The 21,066-nt window shown below is 46.6% G+C and overlaps 1 protein-coding gene across 7 annotated transcripts in view; it reads right to left on the reverse strand.

Moving 5' to 3' along the window:
• SWT1 (SWT1 RNA endoribonuclease homolog) overlaps positions 1 to 21,066 on the reverse strand; it is a 793,385-nt gene that overhangs the window by 246,152 nt on the left and 526,167 nt on the right. For all 7 annotated transcript variants that reach the window (XM_069232008.1, XM_069232009.1, XM_069232010.1 and 4 more), the window contains one exon: positions 8,308 to 8,453. In XM_069232008.1, coding sequence (XP_069088109.1) covers positions 8,308 to 8,453 — 146 coding nt within the window. The remainder of the gene's footprint in view (positions 1 to 8,307; positions 8,454 to 21,066) is intronic.

The following is a 21,066-nucleotide window of genomic DNA, read 5'->3' on the forward strand; positions in this document are numbered from 1 at the left end:
CCAAGAAAGAGGGCACTTTCCTACAATGAATTTCATAATTTATCAATAGCTGACAGCGGTAAGGAAAAACCATAAAGTGACGATCATGCTTTACTGTAGAGAAAACGATTTAAAAAAACTATCCAACAACATTTATTGAGTATAAACGTTGAATTACTATTTTATGCATGAACTCGCATTTCATTATTTTGCCGTAATACTAGGCATGTATCCAATTAACCTTGGTGTTCTCTTCCCTAGTTATCTGAAATAATTTATTGCACACGTAGCGTTCCTGCACTTTCAGTCATGAAACAAAACAAAGCAAATATTTTGGAACTGACTATCAAGCTTTTAACACCTTGTCTCGTGTAACCAAGGTACGCATCCAAAAAATAATTTCCATCAGTTTGTACCATGTATGTAGTACAAACGGCTAAAAGGGTTTATTCCGTGAAAATATTTACTCATAAGGGACTAGTCCCCCCAGAAACACCCACTAAAAAGAACACACTAGGAAAGGGCTGCTACCAAACCAACCCAGGAGACAGAGTTCCAGGACCTACGAATGGGGTCATTGGGTAGGTAGAAAACATACAAAAGGACCAAAAGATTAGACCTTCACACCTCGGTAAAGAGATCTGCAGTGAAAGCTACTTTTGGGTAGCTCTACAGACAACATCTAGAGGAGGAGGGGGTGTCAATACACAGCAGAAAGAGAAATGTCGCACAGCTTTGACATGGTTAAGTATAAAGGCTGCAGGGAGTCCTAACGATACATAGTAATTATTTTTGAGGGATACGAGACGCTCTTCCATCCGACGTCAAAGCCCACGAACCAACAAAAGTGATGGGTGTGCAGTGGGCGTGGATGAAAGCCCACAGAGAGACTACAGCAGGGTAGATCGCTTGCACGCGCTCGATCCTAAAAAGTAGTCCCAAACAATGGCTAATAATGGAATGCTGTGTATCTTTACAGTAGTTGGCCGGTGCTCTCGGAGAGGGCTAACCACCAGAAAAAGCATGACGTTGGCATTCATTTAACAAATAGAGATGCTGCAAAATGGAGCAACGATGGTACCAGCAAATGAGAAGGCTGTGGGCGGGCTGAAGACAACGATGTAGACACAGCAGTCTCGTTTCGAGACGCGCATTCGTGCCATCTACAGCCAAGATCTAAAAAGGAAGATATAGAACACCTTACTGCAAACAGGGCACAATTTGCTGATGTGCAATGGTACTTGTAAAGGAAGGGCAGGCAATCTGGTGATCAAACAACTCTTTAAGGATGAACCACGTGACACTTGGGCTATGGGGTGTTGGTATTCTGGGGGTGCCTCCTGATTGTGAGATTGCCCTGGAGTGATGGGAGAAGCAAATAACAGTAAACTCTAGCACAGTGCACAAGTCCTTCCTAAAAAAAAACAGAAGTGTGGGGATTAACCGAGTTTGGCAGTATGCAAGTGACATCATGGTATCAGTCTCCCGATAGCTCCTAGCCAAGATACTCCAACAAAAAGAGGCCTGGCCTGATGGCCCCTTAACTTCTGCCTTTGTTATGGGCCCAGCTGGAATTTCCGCCCTGTCCGAACGTTGCTGCTCAGCACAAAAGCCGGCAACATGAAGACACTGCTGAATGTGTCTTGGTGTCTGAAATTTACAGACACGTTTACGTTATTTCTGTGGGGCCCAAACACTTGGCAGGATAGACAGTGTTTACCCTGTGAAAAGAGTGGGTAGACACCGTTTGCCTGCATATATCTTCGACTTGTGCCCTGCTCTAGCAGATAAAGTTTGGGTGGTAGGTACAGATCTAGCTAGGCTGTTGCCAGGCCCCAGAGGGGCGTCAGAGTAAAGTGACTCCTGGGTTGCCTGTAGAGATCCCATTGCTGCATTTTAGATTTAGCAGACTTAATGGGACACACCTGGCTCCTCTCCTGGAGCTGTAATTGGAGTGAGTGAGCAGTCGTGTCTTAAAATTTACAAGCAGCTACAAATAACCTAAGAGCTTGGATGAGAGGCACAAGTGTCCTTAAAAACTTAAATGACAAAATCCTGAAGGGCTCCCTCTCGAGGTATACTAAGCAGTGGAACATATGGCCTACTGACCCTTCAAAAATGTGTTCCATGGCACACTTGGTAGCAGCAGAAAAAGGAGCGTCATGAATCAGGTTGAGAAGGCAGATTCTGTGGTGATATTACCTACAATTGCCAGGAATGCTCATACAGCAAAGTAATGCACACAGGAAAGACAAACAGCTGAAAAACGGGTTGTGCCAACTCAGTTTGAAAGGTTCAACTTATGAAGGTGTGAATGAGTGCTCTCAAATACACTTCAACTTAAAAGGGAATCAAGACAGAGACGTCCTTTGTACAGATTTACAATAGCAATTTAACACATACCAGAACGAATACATAACAAGGTGAATTGTTAAGTCATTGTTATACAGTGAATAGATAATTTTATTTCCCTGATGACAGACAACACGTTCCTCTCTGCGTCCAAAACATACATTCCCTAGGTGTTTAAAATTTTAGTGTAATTTGTGAATGCATCAGGATATAAATTGAATGTATAAAATGTAAAATTACCATGACTGCATATCAGAAAGTGGCCCTTCCTGAAATCCACATTTCACATTGCAGAAGACTTGCAGGCTCAAAGAACAAAATTAAGCAAAGACATCCAGAGATGGACAATTCTTCTATGCCTTTGAGGGACCAAGCGCTGACATTTAAAATACTCTGCCACATTTGTTCCAAACACATTTGTTCCAAAGCTCCTCATTCCCCCTCTCACTTTGTGATATGACCTCAAGTGGAAAAGCACATAGTCAGTAACACGTGGACGTGGCAAAACAACCTAGGATCAAGGGAACTATTCCTTAGATCATGAATCTGAATGAAGAACTAACTATATTTACCTAATTTGAAGCAGTTCTACAAAGTGGGATCAGTCTACTAGACAGGAAATGGATACAGAAAGATGACACCAAGGCAAGGATCCAAATACATTAAAAACACTTTGTAACACATGATAGACACTCTGCGTCTCTCTCAATCAGGACAGAAGAGAAAATGATCAACTCAAAACAAGTGACACAAATAAATTACCATTTTAAGTACATTCATAAATTGAATATATAGACAGCTGGATTTGGATGCAGTGATCCACATGACAGCTCCCATGAGATACAACAAAGACGTTAGTCCACAGCTTGGTAGCTACCTAGGGAAATGGAAGGGTATTCAATAAAAACCCTGTTTATGAGATAATTCATCCAGTGAATTGCCAGGACATTTCTCCCATCTCTGTGTATTTTTTACTCATATCTACATGACAAAAAGGGCAATGACATACCCTCTACAGGTTTTCTTAAGCTATTCATTTGAAGTTGTAGTTAGCAATACCTTTGATAATCCTGTGAATGGAGTTGCTGAACTATTAAAAGAGAAAAATCTGCATCCATCGGTGATCACATAAACTAATATTTAGTAGACATTTAAAATGAACCATCGGTCTCTAACTGGTGCCAATTTTCCTCACGAGAAACATACATTACATTATAATATTTCGACATTGACTATGTTACTTAGATGCTTTTTTTCTTCTGCACATTCATGTGTTACAAGAGAGCAACTATTTTTAAAAAGAGGTAACAGCATGTTATGATGAAATGAAAACAGAATAACAACCACATCGCCAGATTTAAAATAATCAATTTTAAACACAGTTTTGTAGAATGTAAGCAAAATAGATAGTAGAACAGCACTTTCTTTTCTGAACTTGAGTCAGATACCTATGTCTCTCTTTTCTCCTTATCCAGAGACTTCAGAATTCCTCCATCACCTCTCTTGCTTCTACTGCCCTAAAAGCACAACCTCTTTCAAACATTCACTTAAACCAATTTTTTTACATCACCCCATACGTGTCATCAGGTTGCATGGTTAAACCTTTTACTTTTCTAAGCCATAGAAATGTCAGGTTATTCAAAGTAAAATACCTTCTCGCCACTAGCCCTGCAAATGAATGTTGGATCTGTGAGTCCATACCACCTCTTTAATGTTCAGCCACAATGTTACAATTATCAATGTGATTGCCTTCAACTATCTGTTCTGTTGCAGCAGTCTTTATTGAAGTCACCCAGTCAGGAGAGTTCATCATATACAGCAAAACTAATTCACTCTAGATCCATCTTCCCATCAAGGGCGTCCAGTTTCACCAACCAGTCATGCTCAAGATCCTCTGCACTTTTCACCACACCTACTACAAAAAAAGGGCCATCCCTCCTTTGGAATCACCTCTGCCATTACTCTGTATTATGACCATATCATGCACCTTCTTCCTATTATGCTCTTCTCTCATTTAAGTACATACATCACACAGAGAAGGCAATGTGGGGCTAGGAATCAGGGCCAAAGTAAATAAAGGTATTTTAGAGAAAGGTGTATACACAAAGAGATTAATACAGGGCATTCAAATCAGCCTGCATAATCAGAGCACAATCCAGCATATTCTAGAGTTATAAGAAGTGAGAATTAAAAATTTGGGCTCCTGTGCATAATTTTTGAAGGAGGATTATTTTAATGGATTGTGTTTTAAAGAATACAAACGTTGCCTTGGGGAAGGTCCAGGAAACAAAAGGCGCCCTTGTAGAACAGAACACTTGATAAACGACATTAGGACCTCACACTTATAACATGGTCCTTATATAACCTAATTAAAAAGCGAGATCACGTCACTCCAGCACTTCATAGCCTTGAATGGTGCTCAGCTGCAAAGACAGTAAGGTTTAAACAGTGTATAAGGCACATAAGGCCGAAGCAGAAATGAGGCTTCCCACTCACTATGCAGCTGCAAAGCCCTACAATGAAAACTCCAAAGCTCTTACACAGCAAGATGGCAATGTACAATGAGGAGGCCTTAAAACTGTGCTTTTCATTCCCAAGCTCCTACTTTCGACTTGTTGGAAAATGGATTATTGGTAAGGGCAGGTAAGTACCTACACTTAGCAACAGGCCACTAACCTCCACTTAGGTCCAGGTAGGTCTTAATGAATGAAACCCAGCTCAACCCTTGGTAGCTTGGCAACGAGCGACAAGGCTTAACTTAGGAGACATGTGTGTAAAGCATTTAAAAAAATCACAAAACAGTAAATAAGTAAAACACAAAAACATAATAAAAATCCAACACCAAGTTATAAAAATAGATTATATTATCTTTAAAATGACACCAAAACGATTACAATCGGATAAGGGGAACCAGAGATATGAATTTTTAAAGAATTAATGGTTTTTATCGCTTAGAAACGAATAGCGCCAATCTGGTCGCATCGCAAACGGGACAAAGTGAAAGTTTGAGGCCGACCACGATGGAGCCCTGCTCGGCTACAGCTCGCGAGAGGCCTCGGTAAAAAGTTTACCTTCGGACTTAGTCGTTTTCTTGAAGATTTTCTTCAGCGGGAACAAGTCATCAGTCCAATCCGACCTCCTGGAACTATTCCTAAGATACGCGTTGCAGCAGCCCTCGGTGGAGATTTTTACCTTCGGACTTAGTTTTTTTTTCGAGATGATAATCCTTCAACTGGGTCAACCTGAACCTTGATCCTACGTCCCTGGAGCCCTCTTCGGATACACTGCCTGAGAAGTCCCGGTCAACTTCCTACGTTCGGACTTCATCACTTTTTTGGAGGTTTTCTTTACCGAGAGAAACCTGCAAGTTAGGCTGGGTCGCAGTTGAGGCAAGCCAGCTAGAGTTGCCATGGCAGGTCGGTCCCTTTATGGAGCTTTTTTCCAAAAGTTCTCCAAACTTCTGGATCTTCTTCCAGATGTTCCTTTTAGGTACTTTTAAAGGACCACAGCTCACCACAAGGTTCCAGAAGCTCTGAGCTGCTCCTTGAGGGTGCAGACTACAACTCCCAGAATGCACCTGCCGCAAACTCCTTTTTGGCCACTGGACAGTGGTCAGCTGGTCAGTTTCTTCAGGAGTTGGTGCAGAGGACTATGGTTAGAAATTTTTAACCTGTAGCAAACAGGGAGTTCCTCCTTGAACCAGTTGAAGCCAGGCAAAGTCCTTCTTGGGGTGAAGACCAAGCGTGCAGTCCTCCAGAGTGCAATGTCCAGGTGCAGGTCAGAGGTCCAGCAGGGCAGTCCTTCTTCTATGGTTCTTCCTTGTTGGAATCTGGTAGGGATCTGAGGTGTGGGTGCAGGTCTGCCAGTTTTATCCATGCTCCTGGGTGAAACACAGGGGGGTCCTGGCTCTCCAATCAGGTGCAGGGTCCTTCCCCCTGTGATGACCACTTCCTGGGAAGAGTGGCAAAAATCAATCCCAGGGAGCAACATTCCTCAAAAATCTATCATGGCTGAAAACTATTTTTGGAGGTTACATCTGGCTGAGTCCACCCACTGGTGTGGATAAAAATCTTAAACACCCCATTCTCCTGCCCTCTCCTAATCTAATTTAGGGGGCACCTAAGTGTCTGGGTTTGCAGGATGTGAGGGAGGTGCTGGGTTGCCTTTGAACGACAGTTTGGCAGCCCTCCCCCTTCCTGCCCCTCCATCTGCTGAGGGAAGATCTCCAATCCCAGGCACATCTCTTTGTGTTGAGCAAGGCCACTTCACACTTCATCAAGGCAGCCTGGCCAGGCTGCCAGAGGCTGGCCAATTAGAGCAAAGCAGCAAAAACACTGCAGGGCTGAAGTTGGCAACTTTTGAGGTAAAGCTTAAAACTCTTTACCTGAACAAGTTATATTAAATCCCACAACTGGAAGTTGTGGGTTTTATTATAACAATTAATTTGATACCAAACGGGAGGTATCTTTTACATAAGGGGACTTTTAAAATTAAAATAAAGTCTCCCCATTCTAGCCTATGGAGGCCATTCACTATATTGAGGGAAAAACGAATTTGGCTGTTTAACCTCACCAGAGCTTATAAAACTATTGTTATAAGGTCCCTGCTTATAGTTACATGGGGTGACCTAGATGTAAAAATAAGGTAGTTTAAGACTTTGGAACTACCTTTAATTCCAAAGTCGAATTTGCATTTAACTTTAATTTAAAAACAGCCAGCAAGGCAGGCCTGCCTTTAAAATGGCACTGGGCACCCCAGCAGTGCACCTATGGGGGCACCACCTATGCTGGGGTCCCTAAACCTACATGCCCTACCACATACTAGGGACTTATAGGTAGGTTGACTTAGACAATTATAATTAGCCTAATTTGCATGCTCATTTTATACAAAGCAAAGGCCCTGCAACTGGTTAGCAGTACCCAGGGCACCCTCAGAGTCAGGAAAACACCAGCAAAAAGTGAAAAATGGGGGCAAAAAGTCATGGGGCCTCTGCAATCAGCCCTGTTTTCCCACATGACTGATCGCTTCAGAGACTCAGAACTACTGTTCAGTTTATTACACTGGCACTCTGTAGCACACAGAGGCCGTTTGTTGGTGATAGATGGTTAAGCAATTATGTCTGTGTCGCAACACTGCCAATGTAGTTTAAAACCTGGTCTCTTGAATGTGACAGTGAAGGCACATAAATGTGAGGAAGGATAACCAGATGGGGTAGACACAACACCATGCTATTCACCTGCTTTGAAACACTTAGGTCTTTTGGACAAGTGCATTTGAGATAATGTTGACTCCATAAATGTAAACCTTTCATAAGATTTGTCTGGTATATCCATAACTGCCAACTAAAAAAACACATTTGTCAATCTCAGTCGCATAGAATTAATGAAGTATGGCATTTGACCCAAAAAAGGAAACAACAAAAGCCCTCATCTACTCATGATGCAATAGCAGAGACTCCCCAAACAAATGTCAGAAAACACCCTTATCAAAGGCCTAAATCAATTATCTTTTTCAATATGGAGTCTCTATTTAGAGGTCTCCAGAGCTAATGAGAATCAGCAACAGACAACGTCGATAACAGGAAGCCCCTTGAGCCTTTGTGTGAAACTTGTGTGTAATCCTCTTTTTTAGACCCTAAATAAAAGAGGATGTTGGCAGTAAAAAGAAACTGTGGGACTGAACTTGACAGAAAAAGGTAAACATTAGCTGGGGTAACCTACTGTAGTATTAGTTCAAACATTCGGTCAACCATGCTGTGCTATATCAAGTGAACACTATAAACTTAACCCAAAAGATTTGTGATTCAACTGGACAAAAAGCTTTCAGATGCCTGTAAATAATAAAAGCCTCCACAGGAATTAACAAAAAATGGCAATTAACTTTACAGCAGTAAGTCAGCAGGAGTTTAGGGGGTGACATACACAGAGAAAGAAAAGTTCACTTAGTGGAGAAGAGGTTAATCACCTTGCATCTTACCTCTGCAGTAGTACTGACTAGCTGGCTGATTTGTGAACAGGCCTGCGGAAGAGCACCGTCATAGTGAGATCTTGAACTGAAAGCATTCAACAGGATACTGGACTGTTTTAGCAAGAGTTCCATCAATATGTAGTCTATAGTCGCACCTAAAAATAGATGTCAAGTGGATCAGTAAAGAAAAAAAACAATCACTATTTACTGATTTCATAGACAATCTACAGCTACATTGACTCCACCTCACTCCAGCACTAGGCATTGGTCAGACTGAGTCAAATGACAGGGTGACTCAACTAAACAGAGCCTTATTGCTATTGCTAATGAACTAGAAGTTGCTAGACACATCTTATCTGATTCTGAAAGAAAAATGCCCACTTTTGAAGCTACCAATCTCTCTTCCAGCAGCTCCAAATCTATGTTATACAATGTAGTCCTCAGCTGACCCAGGAGCCAATTGCTCTAGCAAAACTGTGTTTTGAGGATCCATTTATTGGAGTGCATTGTGATTCAAAATTGAGAACCTATTGTTCGCTTGTATATGTTTGCTGTAATATGGTTGCATACAGAAAACGTAACTGAAGTCAAAATCACATTACACATGGGGAGAGAAAACAAAGATGCCTTGATAAGTAATTGCAGCGCACACTCAATAAAATCTTAACTTCAACAATAACTCTGTTACAATAATGTGTTTTATTCGAAAATGAGACTCTTTCTTATGGAACAAAAGGATACAGAACTTTGGCAAAACAGCCGGAGACACTATTTTCCCAATAATTTACCAATATACAAAAAATATGTAGTTTAAGTGTTGGAAAGAATTCCTAACTATCAAGTGTATTGCAGACACCCACAAAACACTCAAACTCAAATGAAAGAACTTACATGTGCTCCTCTGTACTCTTAAGTTTTAAATCTTGGTAAAAGGGAAATCCTACAACAAAAACTACCCACAATTCATAATTCCAAAACACACCTTGGACAAATCGCAGAGCTCCTCAAAATAAGCAGAGATCTACACTAATGCAATCAATGATTGCAAAAACCACCAAAAAAGTTGAATAATATACTGTACATGCAATTGGAAAAAACTTTCAAATAAAAACTAATCCTGACATCTTACTCGGTATGCTCAAAAAAAGAAACAGAGTCAAATTCCCATCCCTCAAAGACTTCAACACCATAGCCGTCTTCATAGAAAATAACAAAAATGACAACTGTTCTTTCTTCCTCAATCATTAAAGTCCATTAGAGATACCGTCTTATACCCAGTTACCCAAAACACAACTTAACACCAGACACCTACTACCTCTCTTTACTAAAAAAACAAATGCCACAAAACTGTCCAACGTAGAAAAATCCCCATCTTCATTCTGCCAAGCCAAGCAATTATTGCCCAATTTCTCATCTCAATTTCCTCAGTAAAAAAAGAAGCAATCACCATGAGACGAGCCTATGAGTGACCATGGAAATCCTTTGTCCGTATTGATAGTCTTTTTACAGCACTATCTGTAGCAGGTACCAGATCTTCACATATGGTGTTTGTACCTTCTTCCATTTCATTGCAATAGCTGGCTTAGCAACCAGTAGCAGTAGGTATACAAGTTACCACCTCCTAGAGTCCATCTCCTCCTACACCACTACTTCCCGTCTCAAGGTAATCTAAATAGAAGTTTCTGGGGAAAAATACTAATGATCTGTTAAATTACACATACAGCAAGCTCATCAAACAAGCAAACTTGTGAATAGCTTCCCACACCCATTACAGCATTGCCCCTAGCTATTCAGGAATGGCACCTTAAGTCGAACCAGCCCGTCAAACGAGTTACTTACCTTCGAATTATCTAGTAGAAACATATTCTAGTTACAGATTCCTTACCATAGAATTTCCCACAGGCATCAGACTGGATCCGGAGATTTTTCTTCGAGCAGTACAATTGCGCGCCATCAGTTGGAGTCAGTCGATTGCATGTGCATCGTTGGCGTCGTGTTCGCCGTGATGACGTTGCGGTCATACATAGGTGCCACTCTGGTGTGCTGTCATCAGTTTCTTTTCACGACTTTCCACACCAGTAGCGTGGAGCCATGAGGAACACTGATACTGTTGCACCAGAACTAGGGCCTTGAAAAGGGAGTCCCTAGAAATCAGTTTGCAAAGCGGTGAGGATGGGTGGGTCGGTGAGGAATCTGCAACTAGAAAATGGCTCTATTAGATAATTTGTTGCCGAAGGTAAGTAAGTTCTTCATCTGATAGAGACTTCTAGTTGCAGATTCCTTACCTTAGAATAAATACCCAAGCACTACCATCCTCGGCAGTGGGTTGCGAATGAAGATCAGGCTAAAAAGTCCTGCAGGACTAAATGGCCAAAGCAGGTGTCTCTGAGGACTTGACTGTCCAGGCAGTAATGCTGTGTGAAAATGTGGAGAGGTGCCCATGTTGCTGCCTGGCACATGTCCAGGACTGGACTCCGCGTGCCAACGCTGTGGTTGCAGTAGTTTCTCTGGTGGAATGAGCATGCAAACACTCAGGGGGCTGCTTCTTTGCCGAAGCGTAGCACATCTTGATGTAGAGGAAAACCCATCAAGAGCTGGTCCGCTTCTGCACCGCCTGTCCTTTCTGTGCACCCACATAACCCACAAAGAGTTGATCATCCACCTGGAAATCTTTTCTATGATTGAGGCAGAACACTGACGCCCTTTTTGGAACCCGACGTGGAGTCTCTCCTCTTCATGAGAAGGATGTGGGGGTGCCTAAAAAGTTGGCAAAGTGACAGATTGAGCTCCATGAAAGGGTGTGACCACTTCAAGGAGAAAGAAGGCCCTGGTACGAAGCACCACTTTGTCAGGGTGGACAGATAGAAATGGTGGCTTCGAAGAAAGACCTTGGTGCCCAATCACTCTGTGAGCAGAGGTGATGTCAATATGGAAAGTGTTTTTCAGCGTAAGGAGCCGCAAAAGACAATTATGTAGTGGCTCAAAAGGAGCACACATAATGTAAGTACCAGGTTCAAATCCCACTGCAGCATTATGAACAGGGTAGGTGGGAACATGTAAGTGAGTCCCTTAAGAAACCGCCCAATGATGGGAGATTTGAACAAGGAGGGTTGATCTGGAAGTCTGAAGAAGGCAGGGATGGAAGAGAGGTACCCTTTAAGGGTGCCCAAAGCAGAGCCCGGCTGGGCAAGAGAGAGGATGATCAGACAGAGGTGCAGAAGGCGGATCAACAGATTTATTTATTAGTACACCATGTCACAAATTTGCTCCAAAGACAGGGGTATACCATTTTGGTGGAGGGAAGCCTAGCTGCCAAGATAACATTGCAGACTTTGGGCGGAAGGTCGAAAGCTGTCAACTGCAGCCGCTCAACCTCCACGCAAGGAGGCAGAGATTGGACTGGCTTGGGTGGAGAACCATCGGCTGCTGCTGCGACAGAAGATCCTCCCAAATGGTCAGTTTGATTTAAGGATCAAAGGCCATGCTCAGAAGCTCGGGATACCATATCCTTCGTGCCCAGTCCAGAGCCACCAGGATTACTTGGGCACGGTCGTTCTTGATCTTCTTCAGAACACTGGGCAAAAGAGGTATTGGTGGAAAGGCGTAAAGGAGGCTGGAGTTCCACTCGTGATGAAAAGCATTGCCGAGCGAGTGCCACTCTAATGCGCAAAACTGCTGCCATTGTGAATTCTCTGCGGAGGCGAACAGATCCAACCAAGGCTCTCGCCACTGCTGAAAGAGACCTGTCCCCACCTCTGGATGGAGATGCCATTCATGATCCATCAGGCATTGACAGCTGAGTATGTCTGCTCTGGTGTTCAGAGAGCTCGCCAGATGTTGAACGACGAGGGATATGCCCTGACATTCCAGCAATGTCCAGAGGCGCACAGCCTCTTGACAAAGGGCCCACCACCCCACTCTGCCCTGGTTATTGCAGCACTACATGGCAGTGGTGTTGTCCATGAACACCTGCACCACTTTCCCTTAGAGGGAAGGAATGCTTTCAATGCAAGCCTGGTCGCCCTGAGCTCCCGAAGGTTGATGTGGAGGCCAGCTCCACCAGAAGCCTCTGATCTCCGCCTCCCCATGTGGCCACCCCAATCCAAGAGTGCTGCATCTGCTGCTACTGTGAGATCTGGATGGGGATAGGAGAGGGATCTGCCTCTGACCCAATCTCTATTCAAAAACCACTACTGCAGAGGTTGCGCAGTTCTCTCTGAGATCTGGACCATGTCGGAGAGATATCCCTGATACTGCGCCCACTGGACGTTCAGGTCCCCCTGCAGAGCCTGCATATGCCATCTGGCATGTGTTACTTGAAGGATGCAGGAAGCCATGAGGCCCAGCAGCCTCAGAGTCATTCTCACCGAAACCCAGGAAAGAGGCCGAAACATTGGTATCATAGCCTGAATATCCTAGACTCGTTTTTTGGGAAGATAGGCCCGAAACTGCACTGTGTCCAAAACAGCTCAGATGAGAGGGAGTCAGGTGTGACTCTGGTATGTTTATAGGGAAACTCAGCGAATGCAGGAGGTTTGCAGTAGTCTGGAGGTGGGAGACAACAGTCTGGGGCGGGCTCCCCTTCAACAGACAGTCATTGAAGTAGGGGAAGACTGTAACCCCTAGCCTACGCAAATAAGATGCGACCACCGCCATCAGTTTTGTGAACCCCGAGGGGTGTTAGTACGGCCAAAGGGGAGCACAGTAAACTGAAATGTCTGTGGGCAAGCAGGACAGGAATGTGGAAGTAGGCGTCCTGCAAGTCCAGCGCTACCATCCATTCTCCTGGGCTCAAGGCAGATAGGAGCTGAGCTAGAGTGAGAATTTTGAACTTCTCCTTTCCGAGGAAGAGACTGAAGGCCTGGAGGTCTAGGATACGGCAAAGATCCTTGTCCTTTTTTGGGCACCAGGAAGTAGCAGAAATAACAACCACGAGCTACTTCTGGCACAGGGGCCCTCTCTATGGCTCACTTGGCCAAGAGAGCCGCAACTTCCTCCTGGAGAAGTGCCAAGTGATCCTTCAATAGGCGATCGTAAGATGGTGGCATGGACAGAGGGGGAGTCTCGAAGGGGAGTAGCCCCTTTGGACTATTTGCAAAATCCACCTGTCCGTTATGATGGATTCCCAATGGGGCAGGTGATGGTGGATCCTGCCTCCAAATGGTCCAGGATGGAGTTACAGACTAGGAAGGTTTGGAGGCTGCAACAGGGAAAGTTGTGGACTGGGCGGACCACTGGCTCCCTGATCCATGAGCACTTGGGATCCCGAGTCAGTGGCCTCAGAGAGGCTGTACAGCATGCGCAGCTCAGTGGCTGGAGGGGAATGGACTCCATTGGGTGTGTCTTCCGTAGCCACGAAACGGGAGAAAAGCAGAATGTGGGGGCGAGGAGCGGCTGCAAGGCGAAGGGACCGAGCTGTAGCCCAGGTCTCCTTAAAGCACTCGAGCTCCGAGTCCGCTTTGCCTCCAAAGAGATGGGTGTCATCGAAGGGCATGTCCATGAGTGATTGCTGGACATTCCCCGAAAAGCCAAACATCCTCAACCAGGCATGGCGCCATAAGGCCAATGTTGATGCAGCCGATCTGCCCTGTGAGTTGGTCGTGTCCAAACCACAACGTATTGTGAACTTTGCGGGATACCTCCGATCAGCAATGGCTTGTGAGAGAATGGCCCGGACCTCCTCCAGGATCTGTGGCAGCACTTGCGCAACCATCTCCCATAGGGTATGGGAATAGCGGCCCAAAAGGCATGCAGTGCTCAAAGACCACAATGCCAGACTGGAGGAAGAGAACATTTTCATCCAAAGTTGATCCAGTCTCTTAGATTCCCTATCTGGGGGTGCGGATGGGAATGCGTCCTATGAAGAAGCAGCCTGGGGCGTGGCTTGAAAAGCAAAGTTTTTGCAAGGCTCCATCTTGAAGCCCCGATTACCCTGCTTTCATCTGTTCCCAGGCGCAGCATCAGGCGCAACTGCATAGCGGAACATAGCAGTCGTACCTGGAAGCTTCATGGAGGCTCGTAGCTCGAGCGAAGGATCAGGCTGGGGAAGCACCCGCACCACCGGTGCACATGCGGACTGAGGCCATGTGTGGAGAGCAGCAGCAGCTGGACTGGGCCGCGAGTTGGAGGGGAGCAGCAATGGCAGCGTCTGTGCTTTAATTCAGGTAGGAGGATGAAGCCCCCTGGTTGCGAGATGCTGGACGGAGGACCGCCAGGAAGGGAGTGACGGTGAATGAAGCTGAAATGGGGGGCAGCTGCTTAGAAGGAAGGCTTTGAGAAGACGCATACTCCGCAGCCCGTGATGGGATGGCAGGCTTGCTTCGGGGCACTGTACTAGACTGGGCAAGGCATTCCCCCCATAGGCCATGATGATAAGGAGAACGATGTTGCTACACATTGGGCTTGTCACTGCCCTGGCGGGTAGCGGTGCACTCGACCTCCGTCGGAGGTAGAGAGCCCTGCATCTCCCTCACTCGACTGGAGACATCCATGGCAATTTAACTGGGTCTGGGGGCTATTCTTGCTGCTGCGCCTCCAAGACTGTCACATGGCGCATGCAAGTGGGCCCCCGTTCTTTTTGATCTCCGCCAAGGTAGATGATCTTACACACGTGTGAGCCCCCAGGTGGCGAATCCTGCTGACGCCCCCCCCCCAACACCCGGCTCTCTTAGTTACCCGACTGTTCCGCCAGCACGGACTGTTGTGGCCTGATACACTGGTGGCTGGCTGCTGTTGCCCTGAAACTCATTACACCTAGCTTCACTAACCCTAGCCACGAGTCTTTAGCGGCTGGCGCTATCGGACGTTTACGCTCTGGAGCTAATGGCAACCCCCCCAGTGCTGGGACTGGAGCATTGACATCTGCTGGCCATAAGCTAGATGCTGTACTGGCGGCAGTGGAGCGACTTGGCACATCCCTGGATCAAACAAGAGCATTACTGGAAAAAAAGATTGATAAAGTAACCACTGACCTCACCTTGCTTAATGCCGATCATCACAAGCTGTCGGACACAACTCGCTCTCTAGAATGCAATTTAAGTGACCTTGCCTGTAAAACCCACCAGATGGAGACCTCGGTGCAGACACTGATTGACAGGGTGAAGGCACTCACAGAGCTGAAGATGCAGGAGGAACAACATCGGCATGGTGAGCCTCCCAGAGGGAGTGGAGGGCACTGATGCGGTCTCCTACATAGTGAAATGGATACGAGAGATGGTCCCGGATGAGTCACTCACACAGTTTTTCTCAGTTGAACGTTCTCATCGCATTCCTACAAAGCCTCCGCCACCTGGGTCAACCTGCTGTAGGAAAGTTCCCTCTTTTTGGCATGGTTACCCCCACTTTTTGCCTGTTGTCAGTATGTTTTGCTAACCAGGACCCCAGTAACTGTGCTCTCTCCCTTGAAACTTGGTTGCTTGCACCACAAATACCGCACATTTGGCGTACTGTTGCCCCTTTATAAGTTCCTAGAATATGGTACCCAGGGCATTGGGGCACCCGGGATCCCCCATAGGCTGCAGCATGTATTATGCCACCCATTAGGAGCCCATGCAAAGTGTATCTGCAGACCTGCCATTGCAGCCCGCGTGAAAGGGTGCATGCACCCTTTTCACTACAGGTCACTGCTAGTCACTCCTATGGTAGGCTCTCCTAGCCCAAAGGGCAGGGTGCAGGTACCTGTGTGTGAGGGCACCCCCTACATGAGCAGAGGTGCCCCAATGAACTCCAGCTCCATTTTCCTGGACTTCGTGAATGCGGGGACGCCATTTTACACATGTACTGGACATAGGTCACTACCTATGTCCAGCTATATAATGGTAACTCCGAACCTTGGCATGTTTGGTACCAACCATGTCGGAATCATACCCCAATACTGTTGCCAGTGTTGGCTGTTTGATTCCATGCACTCATGGGGCTCCTTAGAGGACCCCCAGTATTGCTCCTACCAGCTTTCTGGGGTTTTGCTGGCAGCACACGCTGCTGCCACCCCTTGACCATTTCAAGCCCAGGATGGCAGAACAAAGGATTTCCTTTGGGAGGGAGGGTAGCACCTTCTCCCTTTGGAAATATGTGTTACATGGCTTGGGAGAGGTAGCCTCCCCAAGCCCCTGGTATGCTTTGAAGGACACATTTAGTACCCTCCTTGCATAAACCAGTCTGCACGGGTTCAGGGACCTCCAGTCCCTCCTCTAACGCGAAACTGGACAATGGAAAGGGGAGTAACCACTCCCCTGTCCATCACCACCGCAGGGGTGGTGCCCAGAGCTCCTCCAGATGGCCCCTTAATTCTGCCGTCTTGAATCCAAGGTGGGCAGAGGCCTCTGGGAGCATCTGAGTGGCCGGGTCAGGCAGTTAACGTCACAGCCCCCTTTTGATAGGTGTTCACCTAGCTAGGTGACCAATCCCCCTTCCAGGGCTATTTAGGGTCTCCCTCTTGGGTGGGTCCTCAGATTCGACGTGCAAGACTCCAGCAGGAATCCTCTGCAACCTTTACTTTGACTTCTGGTCACTGGAAGCGCAACTGGACTCCGAAGGAATCTATAACCTGCCAGCTACAGTGACGACTCTGCTCTGCAACATTGTTTCTCCGGCTCCTTCCAGCAACTGCAATACTTCCCCAGCTGTGCATCCTCTGAGGGCAGTTAAGTCTTCAGCCTGCACAAGAAGCAAGAAGGAATCTCCCTTGGAGTGAAGGAGTCACTTCCCTGCATCCGCAGGCGCCATCTGCAACGACTGGCTGCGTTTATCACCTCTCATCCTGAGTTGCGTGGATCCTGCGGAACGGGTGGTGGTCTGGAGTTGGACAGCTGACAGACAGGACTTAGTCCTGTCTGTCAGCTGTCCAACTTTGGTGAAGGTAAGCCCTTGGCTTCTCACGCAGGACAGTATTCCCATGCACCACATCTCCTGCAGCTACCAAGGGATCTTCAGGCTGTATATAGCCCCAGCCCCCAGCACTCTTCCTTGTGACCTACAGCCCTCTGTGTGCTTCTCCTGCGACGTGGGGCCTCTCTGTGGCTTCTGCGCTCCTCGCCAGTGGGTGTTCTGTGGGGGCTACCTTTTCTTCTCTGGACTCCCTGCACTGCTGAGGGTCGCCTGGGACTCCCACTCCTCCCCTCACCCCCAATGGGTTGAGTCCCCCTTGGACTTTGCTGGTCCCCAGCAGCTCCACTTTTCCTCCAATGACATTTGCCTTTACAAGGCTTGTTGGTGGTTTCCCCACACCACAGACTGACTGCAATCCTTCATCTACCGTAGGATGTCGACTACATCACCCAGGAACTCTTTACTTCCCCAGTGCTGCATTGATGGCCGTCTTCATCTCCCCGTCGACCAACTCCTGCATCCACAGATGGGTGGGTAGTGGCTCCTGCCACCACCAGACACTCCAACTGGAACTGAACTTGGTCCCCTTCTTTTCCAGGTCTTCCTCTTCCAGGATCCACCTTTGGTTTCTTAGAGTCTTGTCTGGATCTTGCAATATACTTCTCTGAAGTCCTTTGGGTTGGTTTGGGTAGAACCAGTAACTTACCTCTTCTCTCTTGGGCGCTGGGGGGCACACTGGTTCTCACCTTGTGGGTTTCCTAGTTCCTCCAACTCCCCTTTACCCATTCCACATCCTTGGGTGGGAGCCTGACTTTCACATTCCACTTTCTTAGTATATGGCTTGGTCCCCCTCAGGCCTTCAGTATTGCCTATTGCTTTTCACTGTCTTCTATTTGCTTTTATGCCTATTTCTGATTGCTACTGTACATATATAGTGTGTTTACTTACCTCCTATTGGAGTATTGCCTAGCTAGTATTTTAGCACTTGTGTCACTGAAATAAAGTACCTTTATTTTTGTAACACTGTGTGGTTGTTTCATGTGTGTGAATGCAGTGTGACTATAGTGGTATTGCATAAGCTTTGCAGGTCTCCTAGTCAAGTCTTGGCTGCTCATCCACAGCTTTATCTAGAGAGCCTGGCTTCTAGACACTGTTTACACTTCACTAATAAGGGGGGGCCTGGTATAAGATGATAATACCATAGGTTCCCACTACACACCAGGCCAGCTTCCCACACCCACGACCCCTCCTGTTCCTCTTGCTACATTACGTGGACAGAGACGTTATATTACGCAAGGTGAAGTCACTCCCGACCCTCCAAGCGGATAATGCTAAAGTAATGATGTTCCCTGATTACACCATCGCCTTGCAGAGACAGAGGCTCTCCTGCTTAACTGTGAAGCGTAAGCTGCAAACCCTTAACCTGAAATACTCTGTTAGATCAACGCCGCGCCCTGCAGACTGCAGCAGCGAGAAGCAACTACTGTTTTGGACCACGAAGGGAGCCCCACTGGCCCTGGCGGTGGAGATGACTCTCTCAGTGCCAAACTCTCAGAAGCTGAATCTGCGGCTACCCCTGCTGTGACACTGCAGACAGCACACAACATAATCTGAGCTGAAAATTGTACTGACTTTCCACTCACATAAGTAATACGCTACTTCTTGTTGATATAGTGCGCTGCTGGATTCTACTGTCATGTCATCTGCCTGAAATTAGCCAAGGCTCTAAAAGGAGTACCACATTTGTTCTCTCTTTCCCCTCCCCTATTCCTCTCTTGTTCACTTGTCCTCCCCACCCATTCTTTTCCTTCCTGCTGCTCTTTTTCCCTAACTGCGTTATATACTGCAGCTATGTAAGTATTTCACTGAGCTGTTATGAAGCACGCTACACCAAATATCCGGTTCTTGCCTGTATACATGATACATCTGGGGCTTCCGCTACTAGGCATCCTCGACAATCCCCCTTTTGTAGGTACTTTCTTTCCCAATTCTAGTTTTGCCGGATTGAAGGGTTCTGTAGTTTGGGCAGATACTGGTTGTCCCTCTGCTCTAATGGTATTTTACTGTTTTGGTTTTGTGGCATCTGTTTGTTTTTTCCACGCTTGTTTGTGGTTGGATGGAGCCCTGTCTTCGAGGACAACTGTTTGCAACCCACTTTTCCTCATATGCTAGGGGGATTTCATATGGATCCGGACTGGCACCCCTTTTGTGGCCAACAAACATGACATGATATTGACACCAAAGGCGGCTATGTGTTTGCGCGGGGACGCCTGGATGGCCGTGCAATATTATAAGGATCAATGTACGCATCAAATACAGACCAGGCTTCCTTCTTTCGCCAGTTATCTGGCACTCTTTCCTGCTGGAGTAGCCTCCTGTGGCCCATGGGAGGGGATTTCAAAACTGTCCTCAATCCGGAGCTTGATTGTTTATTTCCACCACTGCCTACTGCGCCCACAGTAACAGCTGCACGCTCACTGCGGGATTGGCTCCAACACTGCCATTTGATAGACATCTGGCACCAGCGGAACACCACAATAAGGGTTTATTCATTCTTCTCTGCCCGCACCAGTTACATGTACGGCTTGACATAATCCTCTGCTCAGTTAACCTGCTTCCCACGGTGCTGCAAACTGACTATCTAGGTCACACTCATTTTGACCACCACCCACAATATTTACAATTGGCGTGGGACAACTCCATACCGGTTATCCCCACTTGGCGGTTTCGGTCTGAGGCGCTGGAGAACATCTCCTTCCGGACAACTCTGGGCACTGCCATAAGCAGATATTTTGACTGTAATGACCGCACTGCATCCTCAAGGCTCCTTGAATGGGATGCGTTCAAGGTTACCATGGGAGGACATTGTTTGGGCACGTAATGGAATACGCTCAAACCTATCAAAAACGATTTAACTGGAGTAGAGGGAACCCTCTTTCAATGTGAGAATTGCGCTATCCAAGATCCTGCGGAGCGACATGGACATACAGACAGGGACAGGGAACATGCGTCCCTGATGGGTGAGATTACGCTTGCCTTAATTACACTGCTCACTTGGCCTGCACGCAAGCTGCAGCTGACAAGTCGAGCTGGTTGTTAACCTGGCTGATAGGCCATGAACAAACATGCGCCCCCATCCTAGCATTACGCACAACAACGGTACACTTGCTTCACATTCAAAATGAAACACGATGAACTTACGAGACATTATACAACTTTTTATCAGTCGACTGTAACAGTAGGACCTGCAGACTTTGAAGAACTTTTTCTCTGTTTTACCTGCCCTGCCTCACGATTGAGCAGCGATGAGCCTCTAACACTGCTCGAGATACAGGACCATATATGCGCCCCTGCCACTGGTAAAACCCCAGGGCCTGCTGGCCTTCTGGCTGAATTTTATAAGGCCTATTCTTCCCTGATTGCTCCTCGCCTACTGAGGCTGTACAAGGAGGCTTTATCAGCGGATGTCCTGACTGCTTCGCAACATGACATGCCGCTGGTCTTTCTCCCTAAGCCTAGTAAGGATCCAGAGGAGATGGGTTCTTGTAGATTATTAACAATGCTCAATACAGTTAAGATCCTGGCCAAAACTCTGGCGACCAGACTGGTGCCTCAACTAGTTCACTCCGACCAAAACGGGCTTGTACCAGCGCGTAGCACTTCCTTGAATCTTAGAAGTTTTCCTGTGTCATGAAGTTCTCAACACAAAACTGGCCTGAGGCTGGCTGTCTCGTGCTGGATCTTGAATAGGCTTTTGATTCAGTGGAATGCCCTTTCCTGTTCGTGGTGTTGCGCCGTTATGGCCTCGGCTCCTGCTTCTTATGGCTGGTCAGCTGCTGTACACCGAACCCAGATCCGAGTCAAGACTGGATCAATTATCTCTGAACCAATTTCGATTGGCAGAGGGACCAGTCAGGACTGCCCCCTTTCCCCCTTTACTCA

The sequence above is a fragment of the Pleurodeles waltl genome, chromosome 4_2 (assembly GCF_031143425.1).
Source record: "Pleurodeles waltl isolate 20211129_DDA chromosome 4_2, aPleWal1.hap1.20221129, whole genome shotgun sequence".
NCBI lineage: Eukaryota > Metazoa > Chordata > Amphibia > Caudata > Salamandridae > Pleurodeles > Pleurodeles waltl.